Raw genomic sequence first — 14,373 nt, 5'->3', positions numbered from 1 at the left:
ACTGCAGCGTCCAGGGCTAAGGTTAGCCCGTCTGCAGCAGCCAGGAATAATGTTAGCCTGTCTGCAGCTGCCAGAAATAATGTTAGCCTGTCTGCAGCTGCCAGAAATAACGTTAGCCTGTCTGCAGCTGCCAGGAATAACATTAGCCCGTCTGCAGCGTCCAGAGCTAAGGTTAGCCCGTCTGCAGCAGCCAGGAATAATGTTAGCCTGTCTGCAGCTGCCAGAAATAATGTTAGCCTGTCTGCAGCTGCCAGAAATAACGTTAGCCTGTCTGTAGCTGCCAGAAATAACATTAGCCCGACTGCAGCGTCCAGAGCTAAGGTTAGCCCGTCTGCAGCAGCCAGGAATAATGTTAGCCTGTCTGCAGCTGCCAGAAATAATGTTAGCCTGTCTGCAGCTGCCAGAAATAACGTTAGCCCGTCTGCAGCTGCCAGGAATAACATTAGCCCGTCTGCAGCGTCCAGAGCTAACGTTAGCCCGACTGCAGCAGCCAGGAATAACGTTAGCCCGTCTGCAGCAGCCAGGAATAACGTTAGCCCGACTGCAGCAGCCAGAAATAACATTAGCCTGTCTGCAGCTGCCAGAAATAACATTAGCCTGTCTGCAGCTGCCAGAAATAACATTAGCCTGTCTGCAGCTGCCAGAAATAATGTTAGCCTGTCTGCAGCTGCCAGAAATAACGTTAGCCCATCTGCAGCTGCCGGAGCTAAAGTTAGCCCATCTGCAGCTGCCAGGAATAACATTAGCCCGTCTGCAGCGTCCAGGGCTAAGGTTAGCCCGTCTGCGGCTGCCAGAGCTAAAGTTAGCCCATCTGCAGCTGCCAGAAATAACATTAGCCAGACTGCAGCGTCCAGGGCTAAGGTTAGCCCGTCTGCAGCAGCCAGGAATAACGTTAGCCTGTCTGCAGCGTCCAGGGCTAAGGTTAGCCCCTCTGCAGCTGCCAGAAATAACGTTAGCCTGTCTGCAGCTGCCAGAAATAACGTTAGCCTGTCTGCAGCTGCCAGAAATAACGTTAGCCCGTCTGCAGCTACCAGGAATAACATTAGCCCGTCTGCAGTGTCCAGAGCTAACGTTAGCCCGTCTGTAGCTGCCAGGAATAACGTTAGCCCATCTGCAGCTGCCAGAAATAACATTAGCCCGACTGCAGCGTCCAGGGCTAAGGTTAGCCCCTCTGCAGCAGCCAGGAATAACGTTAGCCTGTCTGCAGCTGTCAGAAATAACGTTAGCCTGTCTGCAGCTGCCAGAAATAACGTTAGCTTGTCTGCAGCTGCCAGAAATAACGTTAGCCTGTCTGCAGCTGCCAGAAATAACGTTAGCTTGTCTGCAGCTGCCAGAAATAACGTTAGCCTGTCTGCAGCTGCCAGAAATAACGTTAGCCTGTCTGCAGCTGCCAGAAATAATGTTAGCCCATCTGCAGCTGCCAGAGCTAAAGTTAGCCCATCTGCAGCAGCCAGGAATAACATTAGCCCGTCTGCAGCGTCCAGGGCTAAGGTTAGCCCGTCTGCAGCAGCCAAGAATAACGTTAGCCTGTCTGCAGCTGCCAGAAATAACGTTAGCCCATCTGCACCTGCCAGGAATAACATTAGCCCGTCTGCAGCGTCCAGAGCTAACGTTAGCCCGACTGCAGCAGTCAGGAATAACGTTAGCCCGTCTGTAGCTGCCAGGAATAACATTAGCCCGTCTGTAGCAGCCAGGAATAACGTTAGCCCGTCTGTAGCAGCCAGGAATAACATTAGCCCGTCTGCAGCGTCCAGGGCTAAGGTTAGCCCGTCTGCAGCAGCCAGGAATAACATTAGCCCGTCTGCAGCGTCCAGGGCTAAGGTTAGCCCGTCTGTAGCAGCCAGGAATAACATTAGCCCGTCTGCAGCGTCCAGGGCTAAGGTTAGCCCGTCTGCAGCAGTCAAGAATAACGTTAGCCTGTCTGCAGCTGCCAGAAATAACGTTAGCCCATCTGCAGCTGCCAGGAATAACATTAGCCCGTCTGCAGCGTCCAGAGCTAACGTTAGCCCGACTGCAGCAGCCAGGAATAACGTTAGCCCGTCTGTAGCAGCCAGGAATAACGTTAGCCCATCTTCAGCAGCCAGGAATAACGTTAGCCCGTCTGTAGCAGCCAGGAATAACGTTAGCCCGTCTGTAGCTGACAGAGCTAAAGTTAGCCCGTCTGCAGCAGCCAGGAATAACGTTAGCCCGTCTGCAGCTGCCAGAAATAACGTTAGCCGGTCTGCAGCTCCCAGAGCTAACGTTAGCCCATCTGCAGCTGCCAGGAATAACATTAGCCCGTCTGCAGCGTCCAGAGCTAACATTAGCCCGACTGCAGCAGCCAGGAATAACGTTAGCTTGTCTGCAGCAGCCAGGAATAACGTTAGCCCATCTGCAGCTGCCAGAGCTAAAGTTAGCCCGTCTGTAGCTGCCAGGAATAACGTTAGCCCGTCTGCAGCAGCCAGGAATAACGTTAGCTTGTCTGCAGCAGCCAGGAATAACGTTAGCCCGTCTGCAGCAGCCAGGAATAACGTTAGCTTGTCTGCAGCAGCCAGGAATAACGTTAGCCCATCTGCAGCTGCCAGAGCTAAAGTTAGCCCATCTGCAGCAGCCAGAGCTAAAGTTAGCCCATCTGCAGCTGCCAGAGCTAAAGTTAGCCCGTCTGTAGCTGCCAGGAATAACGTTAGCCCGTCTGCAGCAGCCAGGAATAACGTTAGCCCGTCTGTAGCTGCCAGGAAAAACGTTAGCCCGTCTGTAGCTGCCAGGAATAACGTTAGCCCGTCTGCAGCAGCCAGAAATAACGTTAGCCCGTCTGTAGCTCCCAGAGCTAAAGTTAGCCCGTCTGTAGCTGCCAGGAATAACGTTAGCCCGTCTGCAGCAGCCAGGAATAACGTTAGCCCGTCTGCAGCAGCCCTCTCTGCATAGCCGAGTGTGAATGACCGCTGGCTCTGATGTTAATTTTTTGGTTTCATTTGGCAAAATGTTCATTTGATTTGTGTTTATCTGTGTTCATTATTATTCCTCCAATAAATGAATAAGTTAGATTTTATTATTATCTAGAGAATATTAATAACAGGAGGTGATAATCAGCTCTAGACAAGCTGAGCGTGACACGGTGTGGTGATGTCATCAGTACGCTTCTGTTCCAATGGACCCAGATTTATGCTAACTGCTCCCGTTCTCCCAGAGTCCAGACTTTCCTGGGTTCTTCACGTTCTAGTGAATTGAGAAACGGCCTCTGTGTTTGGACCACAGTCATCATGATGTCATCAAACAGCGCCGCTATAAACGTTTGGAACATTCTGGATTTTTATCTCAACCAGAATATCTTTGATGAATAAAGATAATCTGATAAATAATTTCGGATTTCCCTCCATTACTCTTCTCTAATAAACTTTTCATGTCAGGAGAAACGTCCCACGGTTCATTTAGAAAAACTTTTCCAGAACCAAATAGGGCCGAGGACTGGACCCTGAGGAACCCCTGATGAAAGCAGAACTGGTTCCAGTTCCCTAAACTAACCCAGACCAGAACTTCTGAGCTGTCTTACCGAGGCGTTCCTACGCACAGAACCTTCCTGTATCCCAGAGATGCTAAGGCGTCCAGCAGGAAGCAGGCGCTGCGCTCGCTGAACAGGTACTGGGCGTTGCTCTTCTTGTTGCCCAGAGGAGACAGCAGGAGGCTAGGCCTCCTCAGCTGGGCCGCCGACACCGTCCTGGTTCTGTGGGCAGAGTGGGCGCTGTGCTCTGCAGGCAGAACCAGAACCTGACACTCCTCACAGAACTTCCTCTCATCCAGCGGGAGCGCGGCGAACGTCAGGAACCTGAGGAACGCAGCAGGAGACACGCTTTGGTCAGGAAACGGCTACAGTTCAATTCAATTCAATTCAGTTTATTTATATAGCGCCAAATTCACAACACATGTCATCTCAAGGCACTTTACAGTTCAACCAGATCATACAGTCAAATTGATACAAAGTTTTCTATCTAAGGAAAACCAGTTGATTGCATCGACTCATTGACTCAAATACAATCCCCCACACTAAGCATGCTTGTAGCGACAGTGGAGAGGAAAAACTCCCTTTTAACAGGAAGAAACCTCCAGCAGAACCAGGCTCAGTGTGAGCGGCCATCTGCTGAGGCCGACTGGGGTTCAAGGAGACAGAAGCAGAGATACAAAAAGCAGCTGTAAAAGGCGGCCCCGTCCAGGAAACACAGCCAGGCAGACGAGCTCCGAGCCAGCTCCCATGCCAGAGGACGAAGAGAGCACATCCACTCAGTCACGGTCAGAGAAACAGGACCACACTGGAAAACAGGCCGATCTCCAACAACTATTAACAAGGGTGTTGATAGAAGCAGCACAGCTGATGTTTTTTTTCCAGGATGACGTCACAGCCAAACAGGAACAGACGAGGCAAAGCTACTCTGAGAAAAAGCAGAGAGAGCAGAAGGTTAGAGATTGAACTAACAGATTCTGCAGAATAGGAGAACAGAGAGAGAATGAAGCAGAATGATGAAATGGGGGTCCCTATGTCCTCCAAAAGTCTAAGCCTATAGCAGCATAACTATAGAGATAGCTCAGGATAACCTGAGCCACCCTAACTATAAGCTTTATCAAAAATGAAAGTTTTAAGCCTAGCCTTAAAAGTAGACAGGGTGTCTGCCTCACGGACTAAAACTGGTAGTTGGTTCCACAGGAGAGGAGCCTGAGAACTAAAAGATCTGCCTCCCATTCTACTTTTAGAAACTCTAGGAACCACTAGTAAACCTGCAGATTGAGAGCGAAGTGCTCTGTTAGGAACATAAGGAACAATCAGATCTCTGATATCAGATGGAGCTTGGCCATTTAAGGCTTTATATGTGAGAAGGAGGATTTTAAATTCTATTCTGGATTTAACAGGAAGCCAATGAAGAGAAGCCAGGATAGGAGAGATATGATCTCTCTTTTTAATTTTCATTAGAACTCTGGCTGCAGCATTTTGGATCAGCTGAAGGCTTTTAACTACAGTTTGTGGACTTCCTGATAGTAAAGAATTACAATAGTCCAGCCTTGAAGTAACAAATGCATGGACTAGTTTCTCAGCATCACCCCTGGACAGGATATTTCTAATTTTTGCAATGTTCCTCAGATGAAAGAAGGAAATTCTAGAAACCTCTTTGATATGGGATTTAAATGACAGGTCCTGATCAAAAATAACACCAAGATTTTTTACTTTATTATCTGAAATCAGTTTAATCCCATCCAAATGAAGTGACTGACTAATCAGTTTCTTTTTCAGAGACTCTGGTCCAAAGACTATAACTTCTGTTTTGTCTGCATTCAGAAGCAGAAAATTAAGAGTCATCCAGGTTTTTATGTCTTCAAGACATGCCTGTAATCTATGTAATGGGTTAGCTTCATCTGGATTTATAGACAGATATAGCTGGGTATCATCAGCATAACAGTGGAAATTAATCCCATGCTGTCTAATAACTCTACCAATTGGGAGCATGTATAAAGTAAAGAGAATTGGTCCTAGCACTGATCCCTGTGGTACTCCACAGGTAACCTTTGAGCGTGAGGAAGATCTATCATTAACATGAACAAACTGAATTCGATCATAGATAAGATTTAAACCAGTCTAGTGCTGTTCCTTTAATTCCAACAAAATATTCAAGTCTTTCTAAAAGAATATTATGGTCAACTGTATCAAATGCAGCACTAAGATCCAACAGGACGAGCACAGATACAAGTCCATTATCTGAGGCCATGAGAATATCATTAGTGACTTTCACCAGAGCTGTTTCAGTGCTATGATGAGCTCTAAAGCCAGACTGAAACTCTTCAAAAAGTTCATTATGGTGGAAGTGATCGCAAACTTGTTTGGCAACTACTTTCTCAAGAATTTTGGATAAGAAAGGAAGATTGGATATAGGTCTATAATTGACCAAGTCATCTGGGTCAAGAGACGGTTTCTTAAGCAGAGGTTTAATTACAGCAACCTTAAAAGCTTTAGGTACATATCCCTGTAACAGAGATAGATTAATCACATCTAAAATGGAGGAGGAGATCAAAGGGAATACCTCCTTAAATAACCTGGTTGGAACTGGATCTAACATCCAAGTTGAAGGCTTAGATGAAGACAATAATTTTGCTAATTCAGAAAGTTCAACTGGATCAAAGCAGTCTAAACCCGGTTCAGATTCCATGACTACCTCAGGTACAATCGCGGATAGAGGAGTGCTTATGATCTTATTTTTAATAAGATCAATCTTATTTATAAAGAATCCCATAAAATCATTGCTGCTAAGAGCAGGTGGAATGGACGGTTCAACAGAGCTATGGCTCTGGGTGAGTTTGGCAACTGTATTAAAAAGAAATTTAGGATTATTCTTATTCGGCTCTATTAATGAGGAGAAGTATGCTGCTCTTGCTTTACAAAGGGTCCTCTTATACAGCAGTAAACCATTTTTCCAGACTAGGAAGGACTCCCGCAGGCCTGTGGAGCGATATTTTCTCTCCAGTTTCCTAGCATTTTGCTTCAAAGTACGCAGCTCTGCATTAAACCAAGGAGCAAGCTTTCTATTTTCAACGGTTTTCATTTTCAAAGGAGCTGCGTTGTCTAAGGCAGTACGCAGAGAACTAGCAACCCCATCAACAAAATCATCAACCTGTGAAGGGGAATAAGCTAAGCTTTTGCACTCTGCAGCACTGCTCAGTGACACAGAGGAGAGAGAAAGTGAAGCAGATTCTTTAAAATTTTTAACTGCACTATCTGATAAAGATCTACTAAAATGTAACCTTCTTTTGGGGGAGGAGAACTCTGTTAAAGTAATCCTGAAGGTTATTGGAAAGTGGTCAGAGAGGACAGGGTTGTGAGGAAATACTGTTATTTCTTCACATTCTATGCCGTATGTCAGCACAAGATCCAAAGTATGAAGATGAGAATGCGTGGGACTATTCACATTTTGAACAAAGCCAATAGTGTCTAAGATAGCATTAAAGGCTGCTCTTAAGCTATCGCCTTCAATGTCAGCATGGATGTTAAAATCTCACACTATGATGACCCTGTCAGTATTTAATACCAAATCAGAAAGGAACTCTGAAAACTCATCTAAAAATTCAGAGTAAGGACCTGGTGGACGATACAAAGTTACAAAAAGAAGAGGTTTTCTTGCCTTGAAATTTGGATCAGGGAAATTAAGGGTTAAATGTTCAAAAGAGTTGTAGGTATTAATTGTTTTGGGAGTAATCAGTAAGTCAGACTGAAAGATTGTTGCTACTCCTCCTCCTCGCCCAGAACTTCTGGGGATGTGAAAATTTAAATAGCTTGAAGGAGTTGCCTCATTTATGCTCACATAATCCTCTTGCTGCAGCCAGGTTTCTGTAAGGCAAAACAAGTCAATGTGATTATCACAAATCAAGTCATTAACTAGTAGACTTTTAGAGGAAAGAGATCTTATGTTAAACAGACCGCATTTAATTGTTTTAACTTTTTCCCCAATTGGAGTTATTTTGATTTTAATTAGATTATCATAATTTACTCCTTTGGGAATCTTTGCTAATTTATTAGATTTTGGTCGTGGGCAAGACACTGTCTGGATGGAGTAAAGAGTGGGTAACAGTAGAGAAGCTGCAGAGATGTGTGTTAAACTACAACTCTGCTTCCTGGTCTGCACCCTGGGTGGTCAGGGTTTTGGAGGACTAATAAATGTGGCCAGATTCCTAGAAAGAAAGTTCTGACCCGAACCAGCAGAACTCCACCTCCCGCGCTACTCCCACCTGCCCACCTGCCCCGGTCCTCCCACCTGCCCCGGTCCTCCTACCTGCCCCGGTCCTCCCACCTGCCCCGGTCCTCCCACCTGCCCCGGTCCTCCCACCTGCCGCGGTCCTCCCACCTGCCCCGGTCCTCCCACCTGCCCCGGTCCTCCCACCTGCCCCGGTCCTCCTACCTGCCCCGGTCCTCCCACCTGCCCCGGTCCTCCCACCTGCCCCGGTCCTCCCACCTGCCCCGGTCCTCCCACCTGCCCCGGTCCTCCCACCTGCCCCGGTCCTCCTACCTGATGCGGTACTCCTCCTGTGTGAAGCGAGGCCTCTTAGACTGGATCTCTGCTTCTCTGGCCAGAACGCTGGCCTCTGACACCTTTAAAGGACGCAGGACTCCATCAGTCACCAAGTTCTGAAAGGTTCTGCTCTCTGGTACCGGTTCTTACCTTCTCATCCTCCCACTGGAAGAAGCTGCAGTCTTTCCGGTCCCGGCAGGCCGAGCAGGCGTAGAACCGCCGGCCCCGGGCGCCGCCGCTGCCCACCTTCTCAAACAGCAAAGTGGGACCTGTGGAAACCAGAGGGCGGATTCCTTCACCAACAGAACCATCAGAACTGGGTCACTAAGAACCGACTGGAGGACGGTTCTACAGCTGCTGGCCTGTGGCAACAGTGGTTCCACCACCCAGACCTACTGGATCACACCTTCTCCGCAGAACCAGAACCAAACACCGGATCAGACCCACTCTGATGTTCTGATGAGTTTTTCTCCTAGAACTGAACCAACGGGCCACCGTAGCAACTAAACTGTCAGCAATCAATAATCAGTGACATAAGATTATTGATGAATTTAATAAATTCTGAACTATTGGATCCATCCTAGATTAATAATGATAAAAAACTGTTTGAAAAAGAGTTTAGTTAAACACAACATTAATTTACCGTTAACTACGATTTGACAAAAACATCTTGATGACGAAAAAAAAATTTAACATAAAAATAAGAAGAAAAATTTTAAATAACAACCTTACTGTGTTTTGTAAATCACATAAAAATGTTTTAATCTGAATAAATCTGTGAAATCTAACTGAAAGATTACTTTAGAATTATTGTTGGTCTTTAAAGTGTTCGTAACATTTCAGAGATTATTATAATATTATTCCATGATTAAAATGAGATGTTCATTCAGCAGCTGGCTGAACTGTGTTCTGACCCAAGATGGCAGCTCTATAGGCACGTCGCTCTCACTTGTGGCAGCGTCCAATGAGGCGTCTACGTATGAAATAAAGTCAATGGTTAAAAGTACGCAGATCGATCCAGACTGCCAAGTGTCTGTCAGCAAGACACTTAACCCTGCACTGCTCTCCGGGCCCCTCACCATGGCAGCTCCCCGGGCCCCCCACCATGGCAGCTCTCTGGGCCCCTCACCATGGCAGCTCCCCGGGCCCCCCACCATGGCAGCGCCCCGGGCCCCCCAACATGGCAGCGCCCGCGGGCCCCCCACCATGGCAGCGCCCCCAGGCCCCCCACCATGGCAGCTCCCCGGGCCCCCTACCATGGCAGGGCCCCAGGCACCCCACCATGGCAGCTCCCTGGGCCCCCCACCATGGCAGCGCCCCCAGGCCCCCCACCATGGCAGCTCCCTGGGCCCCCCACCATGGCTGCTCCCTGGGCCCCCCACCATGGCAGCGCCCCCAGGCCCCCCACCATGGCAGCTCCCTGGGCCCCCCACCATGGCAGCGCCCCCAGGCCCCCCACCATGGCAGCGCCCCCAGGCCCCCCACCATGGCAGCTCCCCGGGCCCCCTACCATGGCAGCGCTTCCGGGCCCCCCACTATGGCAGCGCCCCCAGGCCCCCCACCATGGACGCTCCCCGGGCCCCCTACCATGGCAGGGCCCCAGGCACCCCACCATGGCAGCGGCCCGGGCCCCTCACAATGGCAGCTCTCCACAGTGGCAGCTCGCCGGGCCCCTCACCATGGCAGCTCCCTGGGCCCCTCACCATGGCAGCTCCCTGGGCCCCCCACCATGGCTGCTCGCTGGGCCCCCCACCATGGCAGCTCCTCGGGCCCCTCACCATGGCAGTGCCCAGGGCCCCCACCATGGCTGCTCGCTGGGCCCCCCACCATGGCAGCTCCTCGGGCCCCTCACCATGGCAGAGTCCTGGGCACCCCACCATGGCAGCTCTCCGGGCCCCCCACCATGGCAGCTCTCCGGGCCCCCCACCATGGCAGCTCTCCGGGCCCCCCACCATGGCAGGGCCCTGGGCCCCTCACCATGGCTGCTCGCTGGGCCCCCTACCATGGCAGCTCTCCGGGCCCCCCACCATGACAGGGCCCTGGGCACCCCACAATGGCAGCGGCCCAGGCCCATCATAATTGCAGCCCCCCACCATGGCAGCTCCCCGGGCCCCCCACCATGGCAGTTCCCCGGGCCCCCCACCAATGACTTTATATTTTTCGTGTAGCCCTCTACTGGCCAATGGTCTGTCTCCCTGTTCTGGGTCACGTGGTTCTTCCAGGTTTAAATGAACGTTCTGATCCAGAACTTGGTTCTTTAGAAACAAGACTCGATGAGTCCCGGTCCGGTTCTTCTAAGTTCTGCTCCTCAAACTGAACTTCTGGATCTTTCGGAACCGTTTATAAAACAAACAGTCACCAGAGACCCGGTTCGGTTCGGTTCGGTCAGCTCACCGTGGGCACAACATGGCGCCGTTTTCCCCTCCTCTGGGAACAGAACCTCTAGTCCGGTACCGTCGCTCTTCTCCTCGGTTCTTTCCATGGTTCTGATTCTGACCCGGTTCCTCACATCAAACAGGAACTTCTGCTTAAACCAACAACCATGCTGCGCTTACAGTCGCGCGCGTATTACGTCACTCTCTCGCTGACATCACAGCAGGGACACGTTAACGTGGCCGCCATATTGAGGAGGTAAATGTTGAGCAATATGTGAATTAAGGAGCTGGTTGTTCATCTTTGTTCTTCTAGCAGAAAGATTGAATTATTTTAACAGAATAGAAAATCTGTTATAGAAGCCATTAGATTTAATGGTTTAACTATTAGAATAACTTTGCTCATGTTATAAACTCTATTTCTTTATTTTATTTCTCATTTATTTAATCAGGACAGAGAACATTAATGAACAATCTTATACTTCTGTACAAATGAGCCAAATTATAGCATAGTTGCTAATTTACATCATACATAATACAGTCAAAACACATATCTAATGTAGGTAGAAGGTGGATGGGGGGGGGGGGGGGTAATCCATTCAGAACTTTGTAAATTAAACAACTATTTTTAAAATGAATAAAATTTTCAGAATTGAGCATAATATATTTTTCCAAAATATTACACTGATGGAATGACAGGAGCTTCTGATCAAAGGTTTTTAAAGATGTTTTGAATAATATTTCTAATGGTTTGTAAGTTGTGTCTCCAGTGAGTGAGCAGGCTGTGATGCATTAACTCAATGTGTGAAAATATCACTGAGTTTAGGAACATTTTAGCAGAACTGATCGTCATCGATGATCTGATTCGCTTTAAGTTACGTATATTTAATTTAATTGTGTTTGCAGTGATTTTGATGTGTTTTCTAAATGAAAGTGTTGTTTCCAGTGTGTCCCGAGGTTCTTGAACTCATCTACAAATTCAAGTTCCACTCCCCCCAGGAACACATTGGACCGCTCCAGTTTTATGGGTTTTTGTGATCATCATATTTGTTCAGTAACAGACATGATGGGAGGAGCCGGGGCTGGATATTATCCAGGACGGATGATGCTTCCTGTCTGCTTTTAGCAGGTGTAAAAATATTAGCATCATCAGCAAACATTTGGAATTGGACATTTTGGCAAACATCTGGGAGGACATTTATATATAGAGAGAACAATACTGGTCCCAAAACAGAACCTAGTGGGACCCCTGCTGGACATTCAAGGTAAGACGACATAGTGCCACCAACACTCTCAGATTGTTTTCTGTTGGTTAAGTAAGATTTAAACCAAGCTGTGGCATCATCTGCCAAGTTGAAGTGAGTCGGTTTGGACAGAAATGTTTGATGGTCTAAATCCAAAAAGACTGCACCAACACAGGTTTTCACAAGGATTTCACTGTTCCTATGGCAGTGGGGGCAGTGGGGGCAGTGGGCTGAGGGTCGCTGAAAACACGAGGAAGAAAAAGACTGGATTTCCACATTTTAAAGTTACAAAAATGAAAGCTAAGGTTTAAATTTAAACACAGAAAATGTTTTCCCCCCTTCACTGAACTGGTCTTCCTGACCAGCTGATCCAGTTTGAACCAGTTCTGCTCTGAGCAGACACTCCCCACAGCACAGAAAATAATAATAAAATAATATTAACAAAGCATTGTTCAACCAAATTTTCATTAATTAGTCAAAACATTAACAAAAATAAAACCACCTTCATCTGAAATAAATTCAGGGGAGAGAATTTAGTCCAGACAGATGTTTCTCCTTTTCTCTACCTGATCCAAAATACTCAGGTTATCCTGAGCTATCTCTATAGTTCTGCTGCTATAGGCTTAGACTGCTGGAGGACATAGGGACCCCTTTTTCATCATTCTGCTTCATTCTATCTCTATTCTCCCACTCTGCAGAATCTGTTAGTTCAATCTCTAACGTTCTGCTCTCTCTGCTTTTTCTCATAGTAGCTTCATCTGGTCTGTTCCTGTTTGGCTGTGACTCCATCCTGGAGAGAAACATCAGCTGTGCTGCTGCCATCAACACCTTTGTTTCTAGATGTTGGCGCTCGGCCTGTTTTCCAGTGTAGTCCTGTTTCTCTGACTGTGACTAACTGGATGTGCTCTCTTCATCCTCTGACATGGGAGCTGGCTCGGAGCTCGTCTGCCTGGCTGTGTGTTTCCTGGACGGGGCCGCCTGTGGAGCTGGTTGACAGTTGCCTTTTGTATCTATGCTTCTTTTTCTATGTCTGCTTCTGTCTCCTTGAACCCCAGTGGGCCTCAGCAGATGGCCGCTCACACTGAGCCTGGTTCTGCTGGAGGTTTCTTCCTGTTCAAAGGGAGTTTTTCCTCTCCACTGTCACTACAAGCATGCTTAGTGTGAGGGATTGCTGAAGAGTCAATGAGTCGATGCAATCAGCTGGTTTTCCTTAGAAAACTTTGAATCAATCTGACTGGATGATCTGGTTGATCTGGATCTATAAAGTACAGTAACCCGAGATTATCTGAATTGGAGCTATAGAGATAAACAGAATAGAATGTTGAATAATAATTGAACATGGAGATTTACAGCTTTAAAGCTTTAAAACTTTAAAACTTCAGCCTGAAGTTTTTCATGTGACTCAAATATTAACAAAGATTGAGTGAAAATGTTTTCGTCTTCCAGAGGAAATGAGCCTCAGTTTTAAAGGACTTTCTGTTGTTCCCATGATCTTCATACCATATATAGATATATATATATCTATATATATATATATATATATCTATATATATATATATATATATATAGATATATATATATATATATCTATATATATATATATATATATATAGATATAGATATATATATCAGGATATTCAGACCCGCCTCATAGATACTTTTAGATTTTATTTTACTCTATTCTTTATAAATGGTAAAAAAAAACAACACAAATCTTATCCTTTGTTCTGAATATTAGTTTATATATATTTAATGCTGGAAATGAAAATGATAAAATAGAAGTCTGGCTCTGCTCCCGCCTCCAAACAGGCCCTGAAAGTTTAATAACATTAAAACTGTTCAGATCAAAGATTAATGATAAGGAAGCAAATAATGTTAGTGAAGGACTACATCTCCCATGTGCCCCGGCAGCAGCAGCCCTCAGGATGTTTTAGCAGCACACCGGAAACGCTGGGACATGGCCCTTCACAATAAAAGTAGGAATCTGAAGGCGGAACCAGAGACTGGAAGCGATGGACAGGGGAGCGGCCACCCCCCCTACCCCCACACCCCCCCCCCCTACCCCCACACCCCACCCCCCCAAAAAACACACACACACACACACACCTGTCAGCCTAACGTCCATTAGAAACAAACAGCCACTAGAGCCATAAAAAGGTTAAAAACTCAAACAGGAGGTTATGGTTAGCCACAGCCTCTGAATCTGTTCAGCCTTTATTGTGAAAGGTCAGAGCGGAAGTGACGGTGTTTGTTGTGTGTAATTGACTCCAGCGGCGCTGCCCCACGGAGAACCCACACCCAGCCTGCACAGTGCGCCGCGCTCCGCAGTGGGACCCACGCAGGACACCGTGTTGTTTTTGCGGCTGTTTGTGGAGCAGAGAGCGCCCCCCCTCCCCCATCCACCAGCGGTCCTTCTGATCTGCTGCATCATCATCATCATCATCATCATCATCATCATCATCATCATCATCATACATGTCGTGTCAGTGGATCCGGGATTGTTTACTGAGCAGCATCTGACTGGAGGAAGCATCTGATTGCCACCATGAGCAGCACAGGTAAGGAGGGTCCAGGGAGGGGGGATCCAGGGAGGGGGGATCCAGGGAGGGGGGGGTCCAGGGAGGGGGGATCCAGGGAGGGGGGATCCAGGGAGGGGGGATCCAGGGAGGGGGGGTCCAGGGAGGGGGGATCCAGGGAAGGAGGATCGTGTTGGACTCTGAAGGCTGACTGAGGGAA

At 47.6% G+C, this 14,373-nt stretch overlaps 2 protein-coding genes across 2 annotated transcripts in view; one reads left to right on the top strand and one right to left on the bottom strand.

The window, feature by feature from the left end:
• zcchc4 (zinc finger, CCHC domain containing 4) overlaps positions 1-10,592 on the bottom strand; it is a 30,248-nt gene extending 19,656 nt beyond the window's left edge. The window contains exons 1-4 of the mRNA XM_038276449.1: positions 10,416-10,592; positions 8,172-8,290; positions 8,019-8,101; positions 3,530-3,802 (exon numbers count right to left, since the gene is read on the bottom strand). Coding sequence (XP_038132377.1) covers positions 3,530-3,802; positions 8,019-8,101; positions 8,172-8,290; positions 10,416-10,503 — 563 coding nt within the window. The 5' untranslated portion in view covers positions 10,504-10,592. The remainder of the gene's footprint in view (positions 1-3,529; positions 3,803-8,018; positions 8,102-8,171; positions 8,291-10,415) is intronic.
• Positions 10,593-13,908: 3,316 nt separating this feature from the next.
• LOC119777548 (actin-binding LIM protein 2-like) overlaps positions 13,909-14,373 on the top strand; it is a gene marked incomplete at its 3' end in the record, with an annotated part of 47,458 nt that continues 46,993 nt past the window's right edge. Inside the window, exon 1 of the mRNA XM_038276452.1 lies at positions 13,909-14,195. Coding sequence (XP_038132380.1) covers positions 14,183-14,195 — 13 coding nt within the window. The remainder of the gene's footprint in view (positions 14,196-14,373) is intronic.

Source organism: Cyprinodon tularosa, unplaced genomic scaffold (genome assembly GCF_016077235.1).
Source record: "Cyprinodon tularosa strain WSP-4 unplaced genomic scaffold, ASM1607723v1 ctg1245, whole genome shotgun sequence".
Taxonomy (NCBI): Eukaryota; Metazoa; Chordata; class Actinopteri; order Cyprinodontiformes; family Cyprinodontidae; genus Cyprinodon; species Cyprinodon tularosa.
This window is presented reverse-complemented; position numbering and strand designations above follow the sequence as displayed.